Source organism: Zingiber officinale, chromosome 2A (genome assembly GCF_018446385.1).
Source record: "Zingiber officinale cultivar Zhangliang chromosome 2A, Zo_v1.1, whole genome shotgun sequence".
Taxonomy (NCBI): Eukaryota; Viridiplantae; Streptophyta; class Magnoliopsida; order Zingiberales; family Zingiberaceae; genus Zingiber; species Zingiber officinale.
The window spans coordinates 121,806,667-121,826,760 of NC_055988.1; the positions used below are offsets into that span (position 1 = coordinate 121,806,667).

The 20,094-nt window shown below is 47.4% G+C and overlaps 1 protein-coding gene across 1 annotated transcript; it reads left to right on the forward strand.

Moving 5' to 3' along the window:
• The first annotated feature begins 502 nt into the window (after window positions 1–502).
• On the forward strand, window positions 503–1,330 carry LOC122043952. The gene has a single exon (XM_042604507.1). It carries the CDS (start codon window positions 503–505, stop codon window positions 1,328–1,330), a length of 828 nt encoding a protein of 275 aa, XP_042460441.1.
• Window positions 1,331–20,094: the final 18,764 nt, after the last annotated feature.

Here is a 20,094-nt window from a genome sequence, read left to right on the forward strand (position 1 = left end):
AAAACAACTTTTCGTTTACGATTATTAATTAATTAAATAATAGAAAATTCTTGATTTTAAAAGTCACGGTTCAAGATAATAAAATATAATAGTTGACTAGTGACTCGCATTCAATTTAATCAATTAAATTGATATCTTAAATCTTAAATGAATCAAACTAACTGAATTCATCAATATTTTAAAAAATAAAATAAAATAAAATTTTGAATTAAACTAAACCGAATTTTCGATATCCATTCTATTCGATTGTCGCCTTTGCGAGGTGCGAGCTTGAAGAGCGCTCATCTTTTCATGCAGCAGCTTTTTCTTTCTCAGAGACTGTAAAGGAACTGGCCATGCAGGACCTTTAACAGAGCACCACGCTCCAGCAATGGCTTCGAGAATTTTGATATAGAAAGCCTGCATTTGCCTTTCTTTTCCTTGCTTTTATTCCCCACCTTCCATCAAATCTCACCTCTTATAAATCTCGAACCGGCCACTGTTCCACTACGAGGCAAAGGCCATGGCTTTCCGACTGAAAAGAGAGTGCTTTGAGGAGGGAGAGGCGGAGGAGGAGTCCTTGTCGCTTTCTGATTTTCCGGTGTCCGCCGGCGAGGACGACTGCGCGTGCAAGTCTAGCGATGCAGCAGACGAGTTTGAGTTTCAAGTATCGGCTGCCGGCGGACTCCTCGGCGGTGCGGGGGAGGCAGGGATGTGCGTGGCCGACGAGGTGTTCTTCCAGGGCCAGATTCTCCCCCTGCGGCCCTCTGTCAGCTCCGACAGCGGCTTCCTTAGCCGTGGGGCGAGCCGGCGGTCGGAGTCTCTGGACCAGTATTACTCGGCCGCCATCCTCGGCTTGGGGTTCCACAGCACGAGCCGGAGTAGCAGCACCAGCAGCCGGAGCAGCAGCAACGGCAGCGGGATGAGCAGGAGCCATTCGTCGAACAACTTCTACGCGCGCCCGAGTCCCACGCCGCGGATCCGAACACACAGAAAAACAAACTCCGGGCGGAGGAGCGCGAGCTCCGTGACGCCGGGATGGGGAATATTCCGGCTTGGGATCGCCAAAGCCCCTGAGATCGAACTGCACGACATCATGCTGCGGAGGCCGGGCGGCGGCGGCGGCGTCAGTGCCCGCACCAACAATGCAGAAGCAGACCACGCGAAGAAGGAAAAATCCAAACGCAGCAGGAGCAGGGGCGGCCTGATCTGCAGGTGCTCGCCGGAGGCGGTGGAGCCGGTCGCCGCGTCGACGAAGCAAAAGGCGGCGGAGGCGAGGTCCAAAAATCTCAGGCTATTTGCCTGGTTGCATCAAGGGCGATCATTTACAAAGGCAGCAGCAAGGTGCTAATTTGCAAGATATCCCTTCCCGAATCCAATTCGCCATCAGCAATTGGCTCTTGAACATCTTTGTTCTTCTTTTTCTCCTGAAAAAGAAAAACAAAACTATTTTCTTCTACTTCTGAAATCTTATAGCATGCTTTGATGATAAAATCCTCTTTAAAAGAAATGCAAATATGGAACTCCTCTTAATTACTACTGCTAAAATGAAGAACACCCAATGAACACTAGACAAGTCATCCAGTGAGAGATATCTCAAATTAGAACGAATGATGGATGCAGGAAGCACTCGATCATTCTGGCAACAGTATACATTTTTTTTATTGTCCTTCTGGGACAGTGCTGTGGAACAGTGGAAGTTTATGCTTTAGAGAGGCTTGCTGAAAGATTAGTCGAATTCTTCTAAGATTTTGTGGGGGTGAATCCAGTGTACACGATCTCAAAGTCAACGCTTTGGAATCATACTCTCGAGGGGTTGGTCAAAGTCAATGTTCTTTTTAAAATGTTTTGCTATGAACTTCGAAAAACAAAAACATAAGAACACAACAATCTCATAAGACTGAGGAAACTACATTGTTTATCCTATTGTATATTTATTATTATGTTCAACTCCGTGTATGACGATCGGTCATGACCGATCCTAAATCCTGATAAAGAAGGAATGTTGCGTTAGGTTGTCCGTCAACGTCAAAACTATGACAAATATTCAATGAATGGATCCATTAAACTATTATATTAATGTTAGATTGTTCCCCGGAAGGAACACGTTGCAGAGTCCGACTGTAACGTCTCGGCAAGGATCGCTACATCTCCAGAACTCGAGGTGTAGTGCTAAATATATAAGAGTTCACGTTATAGAGTCCGACTATAACGTCTCAGCAAGGACCACTACATCTCAATGAGAACTTAGGTGTAGTGTTAAATAGGCAAGAGTTCTCACACTATAGGTTAGATAAGAACAAATATGATAGGTGATCCTGTCCGAGCGCTGAGTCGACGGACGCTGGGGACGTGACACACTTCGCTGTCTCCGACTGGTGGTGTAGCTCTCCGACGATCCTACAAAGAAGCTGAGCCGGAAGGGGTTTCCCGGCGACGACCCTCCGACGCTCAAGTCAGGTAACGAGAGAGGCAGCGTAACGAGGCTACAGTAGAGATGTGTGTATACCTTCGTCGACGTCTGGGGTCTTTATATAGGACCTCGGGGAAGCGCGGGCACGTTTCCCGATGCGTGCACGCTTCCCCAAACATACCTTAACAAGCCTGTGTCAGAAAAGTACCTCTGGCGCCATTCCGCAATCGTCCGAGCATATCCCGGATGTGATGGTGGAAGCTTCGACCGTATGATTCTGTGTATGGCTCGGCCGCCAACTCTGCTGCTTGTCGGCGGCAGATGTCTCGAGGATGATGTTATCCCCTGTCTCCTTTGTCCTCTTGCGTTCCTTGTCTGTTCCAGGGCCGAGCGGATCTGCCGCTCGGCAGGCATATTACTCCTGCATCGGTCATATGCTCGGCTGAGACTGCTCCTGTCTGTGTTGCCTGGCGCACCGGCCGAACGGACAGCCCACTCGACTATTGAAACCTTTTTACCTTGAGCATCAGAAACCCAACCCCTAGTCGGGTTGTCTTCCATTCGGTTCGGAGAATTCACGGCCGGTCGCCCTGCGGGGCCTTGTCGGTAGGCCTGCTCCGTCCGGCCGGCCGGTCTCCGGGTTGACTATCTTGACCTTTGGCCTCCACGTGTCGTTGATCCCCCGCCGACGAGGATCCCCCGTCCTTATCACCGGATCACATGCCTCCCCTTCAAGTCTAGTCGAAGGAGGCACCAAGTCCGACTGACTGGATGAATTTGGTCGAGCGACATTCACTTCGCCGCTCCCGAAAGTGTATTTCCGATCGGCTCTAGGAGGCCCCCTAAGCCGATCGGCGAGTTGATGGCTATGCCTTGTAGTTTTGATCTCCCTTCGCTGCTTGTTGCGCTACTGTTCCGGGGGCGGTCGGCGTCGTCGGATCTCCTCGGAATTCGTGTCAATCCTCATTAAACTGCCCGCGAGCAAGTAATGGCGCTCATTAAATGTCGCTCAATCGTTGATCGCCACCTGGCAAGTCCGCCGTCATCGTATGACGGGGGCTTAAGCTTCGATGGGACATACGTCGGTTCAAATCCGACGGTCCGATGTCCTCACTTCTTTCGATGACTTGGATCGGACGGCTATGGTGGATCGAGACCGGGGTTTATGAAGCGCCGACGTAGGTTTCTCCTTCATCGTGTCTTCGGTGCTTCCTCCCGTGTCCAGCTTCTGGGCGTCTGCTTGTCTCGGTGCTCCGACGAACTTTCGCCCACTCCTTCACGCTCCGCTCCCCGTAAGCCTTCTCCTGCCCTTGCTCTCTTCCGTTTTTTATTTTCTAGTGGCCTCCATACCCATTCAATATAGTTTTGATCCTCTGTCAACCCTTTCATTTTCCTTTCATCGTTTCTTCTTTCCTCGCTACTGTTCCGTCGATGGCTAGCACTTCGCAGCCTTCTGGTCCTTCTCCTGGCTGTGGTATATGACCATGCTTAGCCGGTTCGACGAAGCCGACGCGGGATGCTTCCTTAACGATTTCGAACTACCTCTTGACCATAGCCTAGTTTTAGCCACCTCTTCCGATCGGCCCCATAATCCGCCGATCGACACTGTTTGCTTCTTCCGCGACCAATTCGTGGCCGGTCTGCGCTTCCCTCTACACTCTTTCATCTGGGAGGTTTGTAATTATTTCTGCATACCGCTCGGCCAACTTGTCCCTGTTGGTTGCTACTCGGAAAGCCTAGAGGTTCCACTGTACAAAAATTTTGTACAAAGGTCTGAACCTTTTCCTAGCTACCATGTGTTCTTTTAAATTAAATTTTGGATCGCCTGCGGAACTTAACACGTTTGATCCAAAACTTAATCTATTCGTTCTTTTAGGTTTTGACTTGGATCTCCTGCGGAACTTAACACGTTCGACCCAAATCACCTTAAGTTATTAATTCCATTAAATATTAATTTCCATAATTGGTTCCCAGTACTGACGTGGCGAGGCACATGACCTTCTTGGATATGGGAGCAACCACCACCGACTAGACAAAACCTTTTATAGAAATCTAATATTTAATTTCCTAAAATAACTTTAAGTTATCACAAGAAAAAATAAAACAAAAAAAACACAACTTCGAAAAACATATTCGAAATACTAGAACGTAAGCCTCTTGTATTTGGTATTATTTCCATAAATAACTAGTATGATGCGGAAAAGGAAAAACTACTAATTATACCTTCTAGAAAGACCTCTTGATCTTCTACCATATTCCTCTTCTAACCTCGGACGTTGTGTGGGCAACGATCTTCCGAGATGAGAAACCACCAACCACCTTCTTCTCCTCCTAGCTAGGTTCGGCCACAACAAGGAAGCTTCACCAAGGAAGAAGATCAAAACACCAACCAAGCTCCAAGAGATGCTAGCTTTCTCTCCTTCTTCTTCTTCTTCTCCAAGTAGTATCCGGCAACCACAAGAGCTCCAAGGAGAGAGAGAGGTTCGGCCACCACAAGAGGAAGAGAGGGAGAGGATGATGATGGCCGGCCACACCAAGGAACAAAAGAGGGAGAGAAATAATAGAGGTTGTCTCTCATGAAGGCACCCCCACCCCTTCTTTTATATTCCTTGGCCTAGGCAAATTAGGAAATTTAATTACAATAAAATTTCCTTAATTTCCTTGACATGATTTAATTGAGAAAAATAAATAAAATTTCCAATTAAAACAATATTGGCCGGCCACATCAAGAGAAATAAATTAGACAAGTTTTAATCAACAAATTAAAACTTCCTAATTTGTTTCCGGAAATTTTAAAATAAAATTTCTCTTCAAAAATCTCTTCATGGTTGATAAAAAGAAATTTCTATAATTTTAATTTAACAACATGTGAATAATTTTTTAAAGAGAAAATAAAATATCTCACCAATCTACAAATAAGGAAAGAGATCTAATCTCTTTCTTTAATATTTTGTAGATCTTTTACAAGAGAGATATTTTAATTTTAATTCTCTTTAATAAATTATATCTTCCATATAATAAAAATTAAAATTAAAATCCTTTTTAATTTAATATGGCCAGCCCCTCTAGCTTGGGTTCAAGCTAGGGCCGGCCACCCTAATTTATGCTTAGGCCGGCCCTAGCTTGGTTCCCAAGCTAGCTTGGCCGGCCCCTATTAGGTGGGTATAGAAAGTGGGTATAGGTGGGTATAGTACTCTATAAATAAGAGGCTACGATAGGGACCGAGAGGAGGAATTGGTTTTGGTCTCCCGATAAAATTAAGCATCCCGTGTTCGTCCCGAACACACAACTTAATTTTATCAATAATAATTCATTCCACTAGAGAACTATTATTGAACTACCACACCAATCTCAAATTACATTTTTGGGCTCCTTCTTATTATGAGTGTGTTAGTCTCCCTGTGTTTAAGATATCAAATGTCCACTAATTAAGTGAGTTACTGACAACTCATTTAATTAATATCTTAGTCCAAGAGTAGTACCACTCAACCTTATCATCATGTCGGACTAAGTCCACCTGCAGGGTTTAACATGGCAATCCTTATGAGCTCCTCTTGAGGACATTATCAACCTAGTATCTCTAGGACACAGTTTCCTTCTATAATCAACAACACACACTATAAGTGATACCATTTCCCAACTTATCGGGCTTATTGATTCATCGAACTAAATCTCACCCATTGATAAATTAAAGAAATAAATATCAAATATATGTGCTTGTTATTATATTAGGATTAAGAGCACACACTTCCATAATAACCGAGGTCTTTGTTTCTTTATAAAGTCAGTATAAAAGAAACGACCTCAAATGGTCCTACTCATTACACTCTAAGTGTACTAGTGTAATTATACAGTCAAGATAAACTGATACCTAATTACACTACGACCTTCTAATGATTTGTTCCTTTCCATTTTGGTCGTGAGCTACTGTTTATAATTTATAAGGTACTGATAACATCATCTTCTGCATGTGGCACCACATACTATGTTATCTACAGTATAAATTAATTGAACAACTACAACTAAATGTAGACAATTTGACCAAATGTGATTCTTTATTCATAATGAATGTTTACAAAGCTTAGGCTTTCAGTATACACTCCAACAGTCCCCAATTCTTTTAGGTTGTTGTGTGGCATAGTAATCCTTTTCAAGCTGCACGGCATTCCCTTAGCCCCTAGAATTTTTCACTACTTTTACTATCCCAAACAGTCCGAGTGGGGTACTTTCCTCTTCCAGTCGCGGATCGGCCTCGTCTTCTTTGATAAGATGTCGACCTCGAACAAGCACTGGAAGGAAAACTATTTTTACCTTCGCTTTCCCGAACTGCCCTCCTTTCACACCAAGTGGCAGACCACCGTGCCAGACCCGCCTAACCTCGGCAAATACAAGAACCAGTCGGAGTATCTTCATGCGGCCATTCTACTGGCCGGCCAGAGGTTCAATATCGATAAACTACTCCACGAGGGGGTGTTGTATGTATTTGGCTTGAGCCCGATCCGCACAAAGCTTCCGAGCAGCCTGGGTAAGCACTCTCCTTGTCATTTTTCCTTTTGGTCTAACTGATTTTATTCTTCTGTTATGCAGCTGACATCATGTGGCGCGCCAAGGTTGCTGATCGGCTGAAGTTGAAGGCCGCCGAGATTGAGGCGGTGGCAGCCAAGGAGATGGCCAATCGAGGCATCGCGCCGGTCGGCTCGCATGAGGGCGAAAGCGAAGGAACCCCAACTGAGGCCCGAGAGTCTGCCGCTCAGGGCACCGCAACTGGAGCGGCCGGAGATGCTATCTCTTCGGTCGGTCAGCAGCCTACGTCAGAGGACGCAGAGCGATCGACCGGCGATTCCCCACTAATAACACGCAAACGTCGCCGGACCGCCATTGCGCCCGTTGAGCCGGTGATTGGGCCAGTCGACGCCCCCCTAGAGGCAATCGACCCGCTACCTGCCGCGCATGAGGCCATTTCTTCTGATCGGACTCCTTCCTAGCTCGAGCAGCCGGCAGCTTCGACTGGAGCGCCACCAGTTAGTTCTGTGCCCCGGGTCCGACTTCGGCTCAAGCGCTTGAACATTATTTCTGCGTCGATCGGCGGATCGTCCAGCCGAGCCGTTTCTTCCCAATCGGATCTGAGCGGTCACCGAGTGATCCAATTCGTCCTCCGTCTTCCCACCGAGGAGTTCCTTTTGGCGACGGATCAGCCTACTGCTCCCGAGCATCAAGTTACTATTCGAGGGCCGCTCGCCAAGACGTGGGAAGATGCGAGGGGTCGGGTCACCCTGATGACTCCCAGTCATCTAGCCGACAGCCATATGCAGCAAGCTACCGGGGTATGTTTCTTAACACGCTATTATGACGACTTCAACAGGTTCCTGACATTATCCCATCCGAACGCAGCAATGGGTGGAGAACATCGCGGTCAGCAATCGTCTGACCGAACTGGAGGAGGAGTTGAAGAAACTCCAAATTTCTGGAGGGGCGCCGGTTGAAGGGCCCTCCTATGCTACGCTGAGGTCCGAGCTGACCCAAACAGAAAAACTGCTAGAGGTCGAACGACACAAGTCTTCCGGCCTGGAAACCAGGGTAGCTGGACTCGAAGTCCAAGTCAAGTCCCACGACCACCAGATCACTGTGGCCACCAACAGAAAAAAAAATAGGGTCGTTGCTGATCTGGATGCGATGAAGGTGCAGGTCCGAGCACTGGATCAACGCGTTACATAATTGACCGACCTGCTATCCACTGAGAAAGAGAGCCGATCTGCCACTTAAGCTAAACTGCAGGCAGATAAGGAAGAGCTCCAAAGGGCTCTTGACGCCTCCTGAGCGGCTCTAAAGGAATACCAGGACGGAGAAGCTGACCGCTTCAAGGTGATGAAACAGAACTACCTCCGATCGGACGCATTTGGTGATAAGTTTAGCGATCGGCTAGTTCTATCCTTTGAAGGGGTTATCCGGGCGACAACTGTTTACCTGAAGGCCAAGGGCCATCTCCCTGAAGAAACCTCTATTCCTCCTCAGGACATGGTCGGCCTGCTGGAAGCTGTTCCGGAGTCCATCTTCGAGCCCATAGAGTGAGGAGCGTTTATGATTTCCTTGAGTAATGTTTTTTGTAACCCTTCCGTTCGGCTCTATGGGCCTGAATTTTAATGAGGATATACCGCCTTTTTACTTTGTCAATACTTGTGTCCTCCGATCAGAGCGCAAACTACTGTCGTTCGCGTCTCCCCCTTTTTCTTCTCATTAATCGTTTCTCGTCCTGCCTTGCTTTCCAAAGAAATTTTTCACGGCGCATTCTCTACAACTAGGTCGCTCGCCTGAACATCCCTACTTCTTCAAATGGAATCCTCGCTAAATGTTCACGAAGTATCTTTGATAACTTGGCCGATCGACCTATCGACTCGTGGGTCGACCTTTTTATTATCCTTGTCCGGCCGGATGGTTTATAGTCGCCGGTTCGACTCTAGGATTTAACGTCGGAGCTCGATGGTCTTCAAACCGGGAGATTTATAGTCGTCGGTCCGACTCTAGAGTTTAACGTCGCCGCTCGACGGTCTTCAAGCCGGGGGATTTATAGTCGCCGGTACGACTTTAGAATTTAACGTCGCCGCTCGACGGTCTTCAAGCCGGAGGATTTATAGTCGCCGGTACGACTCTAGAGTTTAACGTCGCCGCTCGACGGTCTTCAAGCCGGGGGGTTTATAGTCGTCCGTCCGACTCTAGAGTTTAACGTCGCCGCTCGACGATCTTCAAGCCGGGGGGTTTATAGTCGCCAGTCCGACTCTAGAGTTTAACGTCGCCTCTGGACGGTCTTCAAGCCGGGAGGTTTATAATCGCCGGTCCGACTCTAGAGTTTAACGTCACCGCTCGACGGTCTTCAAGCCGGAGGTTTATAGTCGTCGGTCCGACTCTAGGGTTTAACGTCGCCGCTCGACGGTCTTCAATGATGAGCTTATAGCTCTGATAACATGCTCCTGGCCGAAGGGCACGGGGTCTTCGTCATCGAGCATTGTCCTCGGATAATATACTCCCGGCCTAATGGCACGGGGTTTTCACCATCGAGCATTGGGCTCGGATAATATACTCCCGTCGAACGGCGCGGGGTCTTCTTCACCGAGCATTGGGCTCGGATAATATATTCCCGACCGAACGGCACGGGGTCTTCTCCATCGAGCATTGGACTCGGATAATATACTCCCGGCCGAACGGCACGGGGTCTTCTCCATCGAGCATTGGGCTCGGATAATATACTCCTGGCCGAACGGCACGGGTCTTCGCCATCGAGCATTGGGCTCGGGTAATATACTCCCGGCCGAACGACACGGGGTCTTCTCCATCGAGCATTGGGCTCGGATAATATACTCCCGGCCGAATGGCATGGGGTCTTCGCCACGCCATCATTTTGCTACCCGCTCGGTGCGTCAGAGTCATGCCTTTTCTTTGTTCTTATAGCTTTCATTCCTACAACCAGATAATACATCCGAACAGAATATTCAAAATATATTACATCTGCGCACCTTTCATCCAACCCAACAGGGCTGGAGGTGGTTTGTGTTGGGTTCTTCGGGCCGCGAAAATCGCTTTTCGCGTCGCGGAAACCCCGAATCGCCCAAGCCACGGATCTCGTGCAAGGAAAACCAAACGAAAAATACGAGTACGAGTTTCATAATTTTAGATCTACTCCTAGATCTATATGTTAAGAGTTTACCCTTGAAGCGTGCCCTTCGTTTAGTCCCGCTCGTCCAAGGAAGCGTTGGATCTCGAGAGTGTCAATGTAGACACTCCTCTAGTGATATCCACACGAACAAGGAGTGGTCTTCTACCACTCAAAGATGGAGAAGAGAGCCCCAAGTGTGCTAGCACTTTTCTAGAGCTCTCGGATGGGAACAAAAAAGGAGAAAAGAGAGAAATAGAAGAGAGAATCACATACACTCCTTTAGTACCCTCCTTTATGACCTTCACTTTCCCTTGTGCTCTTGGAAACAACTCAACATCTTCTCCTCACCATGATAGCCACGACCACAGCAACTCAAGAGGAGAGGAGAACCCAAGGAAGAAGAAGGAATAATGACACCACATCAATACCCAAAACAAAAACCTCCACACCATCTAATGTGTGGCCGGCCACACCATAAAGCCCCTCATTAATGTGGCCGGCCACATTAAAACCAATTGGATGTGTAACCTCCAATGAGGTGGCATACCATTATGAGGTGGTGATGTGGCTAATGATGTGGCTAGGTTGGTCATGCCAAGTAGGATGAGTCAACCTTCATGATGATGTGGCAAGACATCAAGTCAAACTTGATGTTTCAACTTCCATTTGGTCAAGTCAAACTTGACCAATTCTCTTCCTTGTTGAGTTAAATCCAACCTTTGATTCAAGTCAATTTTAATTTAATGAATCTAATTCATTAATATAAATTGACCCAATGAATCAAATTTAAATTAGACTCATTCAACATTTGAATCTAATTGAGTCTAACTCAATAAGTCTAATTTTGAATCCAATCTTTGGTGCATCATATGAACCTAATCCAATTGGTTCATCATATGAACCTAATCTCCATCCACATGTTCTTTGTGTGTGACCCAATAGGTTCTTGTAACGTTGGCAATGTTTCTAAACTCTTTTAGAAACATAAGCAATGAGCGGCATCTAGCAATACATCATTGCTACCCAAGTTACAAGAAATGTTAAGATCCAACATCACCTTGTGACTACTAATTGTGACTCCTCACAATATGTGACATTGTCCTTCTATCATAGACATCTAGATTGATCAATATGAGGCATAGACCGTGTCATTCTCTAATCAATCTAAATCTTGAACTCCAAGTAGACTCACTCGATCAAATGAGCTCAACATCTAATGTTGACTCATTTGGGCATGGCCATGCACTTAGTGGTCTCACTCTATCAAGAATATTGATGTCGCTCCCGTCATATAGGAGGGATAGATCTCATCTACATCACTCACATCCCTCTGCATAATTTGTTACATACCCACCCAGTTACGGGTGACGTTTGACGAAACCAAAGTACATAACTCCTTATGTAGGGATCCATGGTGACTTCAGGTCAAAGGACTAATAGTCATACTAATAGCCACATGAGAAAGTATATGACACTCATATAACGATCCATGATACTTTCTCATGGCGGGTCATTCAGTATACATTCTCTAATGCATACCCATGTGTCAGCTTGATATCTCTATATCCATGACTTGTGAGATCAAGTCATCGAGCTGACCTACATGCTAGTCTTATTGCATTAACATTGTCCCTGAATGTTAATACTCGACTAGGAATGATTTAGAGTAGTGTTCCCTATATCATCTCACTATCGATTCAACTAATCGATTGATATAGGTATGAACGTTCTACTCAAGGACGTTACTATACTTATTTTATCTAACACTAATACAAATAAGCATAATAACCAAAAACCAATGCCTTTATTAAGAATATGATATACATGAGTCCATACAATCATCAAATGATTGGCTCTAGGGCTCTAACTAACAGTTTGCGCTCCATGGCCTCTCTAGCCTTCGTCCATCCTCATCTTCCAAGTAGTTGGCTCCCGATCGGAGCTTCTCGATGACCTTGAACGGTCCCGCCCAGGGAGCCTCCAACTTGCTTACATCCCCGACCGGCTTCACTTTCTTCCAGACCAAGTCGCCCACCTAGAATGCTCAAGGAATCACGCGACGGTTGTAGTTCTGCTTCATTCTCTGCCTGTAGGCCATCAGCCAGACGGACGCCTTGGCTCGCTCCTCGTCGACCAAGTCTAATTCTAGCTGCCTCTGCTCGGCATTATCTTCGTCGTAGTTCTGGATCCGGGCGGACTCTACACCGACTTCGACTGGGACGACCGCCTCGCCTCTATACACCAGGTGGAACGGGGTTACTCCCGTTCCCTCCTTAGGGGTCGTGCGGATGGCCCATAAGACTCCTGGTAGCTCGTCCACCCAGCTTCCTCCCATGTGGTCGAGCCGAGCCCGAAGAATTCGGAGTATCTCCCGGTTGGCTACTTCGGCTTGACCATTGCTTTGGGGATACGCCACGGATGTGAACTGTTGCTCAATGTCATATCCCTTGCACCATTCCTCAAGCTGACTTCCGATGAATTGTCGCCCGTTGTCCGACACGAGCCGACACGGAATGCCGAACCGACAGATGATGTTTTGCCAAATGAATTTTTTGACCATGTGCTCGGTTATCTTGGCCAATGGCTCAGCCTCCACCCACTTGGAGAAGTAATCTACCGCCACCAATAGAAACTTCCTTTGTTCGGTCTCCATAGGGAAGGGTCCTACGATGTCCATGCCCCACTCGTCGAACGGGCAAGACGCGGTCGACGCTTTCATTTCCTCCATTGGCCCATGCGAGAAATTATGGTACTTCTGACAGGAGAGGCACGTTGCGACGGTCCGAGCGGCGTCCTCATGCAGTGTTGGCCAGAAGTATCCGGCCAACAGGATCTTCCTAGCCAAAGATCGGCCGCCCGGATGACCTCCGCAAGATCCTTGGTGTACCTCCTTGAGAATGTACTTTGCGTCTTCTGAGCTGACGCATTTTAGCAGCGGTCGGGAGAAAGCCTTTTTGTAAAGCTGATCTCCGATGAGAGTGAGCCGGTCGGCTCTCCTCCTTAATAGCTGAGCTTCTTCCCGATCGGAGGGCGTGGCCCCTGAGCACAGAAACTCCATGATGGTCATTCTCCAGTCACTCGGGAACGTGAGGCCTTCCATCCGGTCTATGTGTGCTACTAAGGATACTTGCTCGATTGGTTGCTGGATGACGACCGGTGATATCGAGCTTGCTAGCTTGGCTAATTCATCTGCCGCTTGATTCTCCGCTCGGGGTATCTTCTGGACCATCACCTCAGTGAAGCCGGCCTTGAGTTTCTCAAAGGCCTCCGCGTATAAACGGAGTCTTGCATTGTTTATCTCAAAAGCGCCCATGAGTTGCTGAGCTGCAGGCTGAGAATCCGAGTGGATCACGACCCGACTGGCTCCAACATGTCGTGCGGCTTGCAATCCGGCTATGAGGGTTTCGTATTCCGCCTCATTATTGGTTGACCGATAATCTAGCCGGACGGATAAATGCATCCGCTCTTCCTGAGGCGGCAGTAGCATGATCCCAATTCCGCTTCCGAGCCGAGTGGATGACCCGTCCACATATATTTTCCATGTAGCTTCGGGCTCAGGCTTTTGTACTTCGGTCACGAAATCTGCCAAGGACTGCGCTTTGATCACCGAGCGGGGTTGATATTGAATGTCAAATTCGCTCAGCTCCGTCGTCCACTTGATGAGCCGACCGGATGCTTCAGGGTTCAGGAGTACTCTTGCTAGCGGGCTATTCGTCATCACAATAATGGTGTGCGCCAAAAAGTAAGGGTGCAACCTCCGAGCGGCGAGTACCAAGGCGAAAGCCAACTTCTCAAGACCGGTGTAGCGAGACTCAACATCCTTTAAGATATGGCTCAAAAAGTACACTGGTTGTTCCTCACCGTTCGGCCTTACTAATGCTGAGCCCACAGCATGCTCAGTTGAAGATAAATAAATGCGGAGTGGCTCCCCTTCGGCTGGTTTTGCCAACACGGGTAAGGAATTCAGATAAGTCTTCAATTCCTCGAATGCCCGATCGCACTCCTTGTCCCATTGGAACTTGGTGGCTTTACGGAGGATCTTGAAAAATGGCAAGCTCCGGTCGGCCGTCTTAGAAATGAACCTTGACAGCGCCGTTATCCGACCGGTGAGACGTTGTACCTCTCGGAGATTTCTGGGAGGCAGCATGTCCTGTAAATCCTTTATCTTGCTGGGGTTTGCCTCTATACCCCGCTCGATCACAATGTAGCCCAGGAAGCGCCCGCCTTTTGCCCCGAACAGGCACTTCTGAGGGTTAAGTTTGATGTCATACCTTCTCAACGTTTGGAAGGTCTCCTCCATGTCCGCGTAGAGATCGGCTGCTCGGAAGGACTTGATAAGTATGTCGTCCACGTACACTTCCAAATTGCGTCCGATCTGATCCTTGAAGACCTTGTTCATCAGGCGCTAGTAGGTGGCTCCCGTGTTCTTCAGCCCAAATGACATTACATTGTAGCAATACGTGTCGTCCGCCGTGATGAAGCTGACCTTCTCTTGGTCTTCTCGGGCGAGCGCCACTTGATGGTAGCATTGGTAAGCATCTAGCATGCATATCAGCTCACACCCGGCCGTGGAATCCACCAACTGATCGATCCGGGGAAGGGTAGAAATCCTTCGGGCAAGCCTTGTTCAAGTCCCGGAAGTCGATGCAGACTCTCCACTTGTTGCCCGGCTTGGAAACCAGGACCACATTTGCAAGCCAACTTGGGAATTGTACTTCCCTTATGTGGCCGGCCTCTAGAAGCTTCCCTACCTCCGCCCGGATGATCACATTTTTCTCCGCGCTGAAGTCCCTCTTCCTTTGCTTCACCGAACGAGCGTCCGGCCGGACATGAAGTTCATGTTGCGCTACACTCAACGAGACCCCCAGCAGCTCATGGGTCGACCAGGCGAAGACGTCGCAGTTTCGCCGCAAGCACTGGATCAACTTCTCCTTCTGCTTCTCCTCCAGATCGGATGCTATGAAGGTGGTGGCCTCCGGTCGGGATGGGTCAATCTGCACCTCCTCCTTTTCTTCATAAACTAAAGAAGGAGGTTTTTCAGTAATAGCATGTACCTCTACCCGCGACACTTTCCGAGCGGACTTGGCTTCGGCTCGGACCATCTTCACGTAGCATCTCCGAGCGGCCAGTTGGTCTCCCCGCACCTCCCCTACTTTATCCTCTACCGAAAATTTAATCTTCTGGCAGAAAGTGGAGACGACCGCCCGGAACTGGTTGAGAGCCGGTCGCCCCAGGATGACGTTGTATGCAGAAGGAGCATCGACCACGATGAAGGTGGTGATCCTTATCCTTCTGAGCGGCTCCTCGCCCAGCGAGATAGCTAGTCGGACCTGGCCGACCGGCAAGACTTCATTCCCCGTGAATCTGTAGAGGGGAGTCGTCATTGGTAGTAGTTCAGCTCGGTTAATTTGTAGTTGGTCGAAGGCCTTCTTGAAAATTATGTTGACCGAGCTGTCTGTGTCAATGAAAATACGGTGAATAGTATAATTGGCTATTACCGCTCGGATGATTAGGGCGTCATCGTGAGGGACTTCAACTCCTTGGAGGTCCCTGGGCCCAAAGCTGATCTCGGGTCCGCTCGCCCTTTCCTTGCTGTAGCCGACCGCATGGATCATCAACTACCTTGCGTGGGCCTTTCTAGCTCTATTGGAATCTCCGCCGGTCGGGCCCCCCGCGATGATGCTGATTTCTCCTCGAGATGCGTTGCCCCTATTTTCCTCCTCCCGAGCGGAAGGTCGAGGTCGTTCATTTGACGCTCGGTGGTGGGCTACGTGCTGCTGACGATGATGCCGCTCGGGGGATCGCCTTTCTATCCTTTGCACGGGGCTCCGTTGTCGATGTTGCCGATCTGGTGAAGGCGATTGGCGGCGGTAACTCCTCGGTGCGAGATGAGCGTTGGGGGAGAGGCTCCGATAGTCGCGGGTATTGTGAGTGGCCGACTGATGGAGTGAACAAAACATTGGGGTCCATACCTTCCCCTTGGGCTTGGGCCGATCAGCCGCAACTTGCTGGACGGCGTGCGGCCGAGTGTGCTGATGAGGACGGGCTGCTTCGGCTCGCGGTCCTCTAGGTGGCTGGTGACTAATGGGCTGCTTCCGCTCGGCGGGAGCCGGTTGGTCGCTTTGGGCTTCTTTTCTTCTCGCCGACTGGGCTTCCTCCACATTGATGTATGTGTTGGCTTTATGCAGCATGTGGTCGTAGTCCCGAGGTGGCTTCCGGATGAGCGATCGGAAGAAGTCACCGTCCACGAGCCCTTGCGTGAACGCGTTAACCATTGTTTCCGAGATGATCGTTGGAATGTCCATGGCCACCTGGTTGAAGCGTTGAATGTACGCTCAGAGCGGCTCCCTTGTGCCTTGCTTGATTGCAAACAAGCTGACGCTTGTCTTCTGGTGGCGCCTACTGCTGGCAAAATGATGGAGGAACGCCGTTTGAAATTCCTTGAAACTTGTGATGGAGCCGTTCGGTAGTCTTCGAAACCACCGATGCGCCGATCCCGAAAACGTTGTGAGGAACACTCGGCATTTCACACCATCTGTGTACTGATGCAGAGTGGCGGTGCTGTCGAATTTACCCAGGTGGTCGTCTTGGTCGGTTGTCCCGTTGTACTCCCCGATCGCAGGAGGCATATAATGCCTTGGCAGTGGATCGTGAAGAATGGCGTCTAAGAACTATCGGTTGGTCCGCTCGGGCGACGAGTCCAATCGGGGCGCCTTTCCTTTTCTGACGTCCCGGATGGGTGCCTCGTCTGATGAGGATCCCTTGTCTTGATTGGCTTGCGCCACCTTCGAGGGCGTCTGGAACAGAGCCCGATGAAAAGGTATCAGGGCGGGCGGTGCCCCCATCTGTGTGCCGGTCGGCCCCTTGTTTTGCCCCCATATTGAGAGCTGCTCTTTCCTGTCTTCGGGTGGCGCTCGGCCCCCTGAGGCTGATGTTGCCTGCTGTGCTGCCCGCTCAGCCTGAGCTTTTTGTTGATGCTCCACAATTTTTGCAGCTCGCGCTTGGACGAGTGCTTCGAGCTCCTCGGGAGAGAGCGTTACCAGAAGTTGACGTCCAGCTTCTTTCATCTTCTTGGCTCGGATTCAGGTGCGTTCCCACAGAAGGTGCCAATTTGATCTTGTCCGAGCGCTGAGTCGACGGACGCTGGGGACGTGGCACGCTCCACTGTCTCCGACTGGTGGTGTAGCTCTCCGACGATCCTGCAAAGAAGCCGAGCCTGGAAGGGTTTCCCAGCGACGGCCCTCCGACGCTCAAGTCAGGCAACGAGAGAGGCAGCGTAATGAGGCTACAGTAGAGATGTGTGTATACCTTTGTCGACGTCTGGGGTCTTTATATAGGACCCTGGGGAAGCGCGGGCATGTTTCCCGATGCGTGCACGCTTCCCCAAACATACCTTAACAAGCCTGTGTCAGAAAAGTACCTCTGGCGCCATTCCGCAATCGTCCGAGCATATCCCGGATGTGACGGTGGAAGCTTCCACCGTATGATTCTGTGTATGGCTCGGCCGCCAACTCTGCTGCTTGTCGGCGGCAGATGTCTCGAGGATGATGTTATCCCCTGTCTCCTTTGTCCTCTTGCGTTCCTTGTCTGTTCCAGGGCCGAGCGGATCTGCCGCTCGGCAGGCATATTACTCCTGCATCGGTCATATGCTCGGCTGAGACTGCTCCTGTCTGTGTTGCCTGGCGCACCGGCCGAATGGACAGCCCGCTCGACCATTGAAACCTTTTTACCTTGAGCATCGGAAACCCGACCCCTAGTCGGGTTGTCTTCCATTCGGTTCAGAGAATTCACGGCCGGTCGGCCTGCGGGGCCCTGTCGGTAGGCCTGCTCCGTCCGGCCGGCCAGTCTCCGGGTTGACTATCTAGACCTTTGACCTCCACGTGCCATTGACCCCCCACCGACGAGGATCCCCCGTCCTTATCACCGGATCAATAGGAAAACTAATAATCTATGATTTGGGACATGGAACATAGGAACTCTCACTGGTAAATCAATGGAGAAGAATTAGCATTTTGTGTGTACAAGAGACAAAATGGGCAGACGAGAAGATAAAGATGATAAAGAACTCGAGTTTTAAGTTATGATACACTAGAAAGAGTAAAGCAAGAAATGGAGTGAGTATTATTGTAGATAGTTTGTTAAAGGATGAAGTTGTAGGAGTAGTTAGAAAAGGGGATAGAATTATAACCCTTAAGATAATAGTGACGAAAGAAACTATGAACATAATTAGCGTATATGCACCAGTAGGATTAGATGAAGCTACCAAATCAAGGTTTTGGGAGGACTTAGTTGAAATATTACAAAATATTCCACCAAATTAAATGATTTTAATAGGAGGTGATCTAAATGGGCATGTCAGAGTGAAAAATGAGGAATATGAAAGAGTACATGGGAGTTATGGATTTGGAACGAGGAATAAGGAAAGGAAAACTATATTAGATTTTGCGATAGCATATGACCTTGTATTAGCTAATACACTTTTTAAGAAAAGATAAGAACACTTAGTCACATTCAAAAGTGATAATAATAAATCGTAAATTGACTTTCTTATGGTTAGGAAGAAGGATAGAAAGATTTGTAAAGATTACAAAGTCATCCCTGGAGAAAGCTTAACTACCCAACATAGGTTAGTAGTGTTGGATATACGCCTCAAACATAGTATCAATAGAAAGAAAATATATACGATTCCTAGAATTAAGTGGTGGAAGTTAAAGGATGGGAAACAAAATATATTTAAGGAGAAGGTAGAAGTACAAGCATTTGGTAAAATATATGATAACTCTAATACAACATGGGATAAGATGATATCAAAATTGAAAATAGTAGTTAAGAGTGTACTCGATGAGTCAAAGGGGCATGCACCGCTAAGTAAAGAATCTTAGTGGTGGAATGAGAAAGTACAAGAGAAAGTGAAGGAAAACGAATAGCTTATAAAGAATTATATATTTGTAAGTACGAGGAAAACTTAAAAAAAAATATACAATAATCAAGAAAGAAGCTAAAAAAAGTAGTGAGTGAAGTAAAAAAATGAAACTTTTGAACGATTATATCAAAAATTAGATACAAAAGAAGGAGAAAGAGACATTTATAGAATAGCTAAAGTAAGAGAAAAGAAAACAAGAGATCTTAGCCAAATAAAATGTATTAAAAATGAATGTAATAGGGTATTAGTAAACGATGGAGAAATAAAACAGCGATGGAAGAGGTATTTTCATCAACTTTTTAATGAATGGTTAGGTGACCAACTTAACTTAGGTAATTTAAGTAGGTCAAATGAGCATAAATTTTAATTTTTATCGTAGAATTCAAGCTTCAGAAGTAAAACAAACTTTAAATGAGATGCACAATAGAAAAGTCGTTGGACTAGATGATATTTCGATAGAGGTATGGAAGTGTTTAGGGAAACAAGGTATTGAATGACTTACAAAATTATTTAACATGATATTGAAAACGAAAAAAATGTCTGATCAATGGAGGATAAGTACTCTAGTTCCCTTATATAAGAACAAGGGAGATATACAAAATTGTACAAACTATAAGGGTATTAAACTAATGAGTCATGCTATGAAAATTTGAAGAAAAAAAAGTAATAGAAAAATGATTAAGGAAGGAGACCATAGTGACAGAAAATCAATTTGAATTCATGTTTGGAAGGTCGACAATAGAAGCTATACATCTTCTTAGACAATTAATTGAAAAATATCGGGAGCAAAAACAAAATCTACACATGGTATTCATTGACTTAGAAAAAGTTTATGATAGAGTCATAAGAGAAATTATATGGAGAATTTTAGAAAAGAGAGGTGTTAGCGTAATATATATTGAACTAATTAAGGATATGTATGAGAATGCAACGACTAGAGTAAAGACTTCAGGCGGAGTAACTAAAGTATTTCCAATAAATATAGGGTTATATCAAGGATCATCTCTAAGTCTCTATTTTTTTACACTAATTATGGGTGAACTCACTGCGCACATTCAAGACACAGTACTATGGTGCATGTTGTTTGCAGATGATATTATTTAATAGATAAAACACGTGAAAGAGTAAATG

Bases quoted from the DNA above. Each gene is read 5' to 3' on its own strand.
- LOC122043952 (XM_042604507.1), top strand. From the start codon at position 503: ATGGCTTTCCGACTGAAAAGAGAGTGCTTTGAGGAGGGAGAGGCGGAG.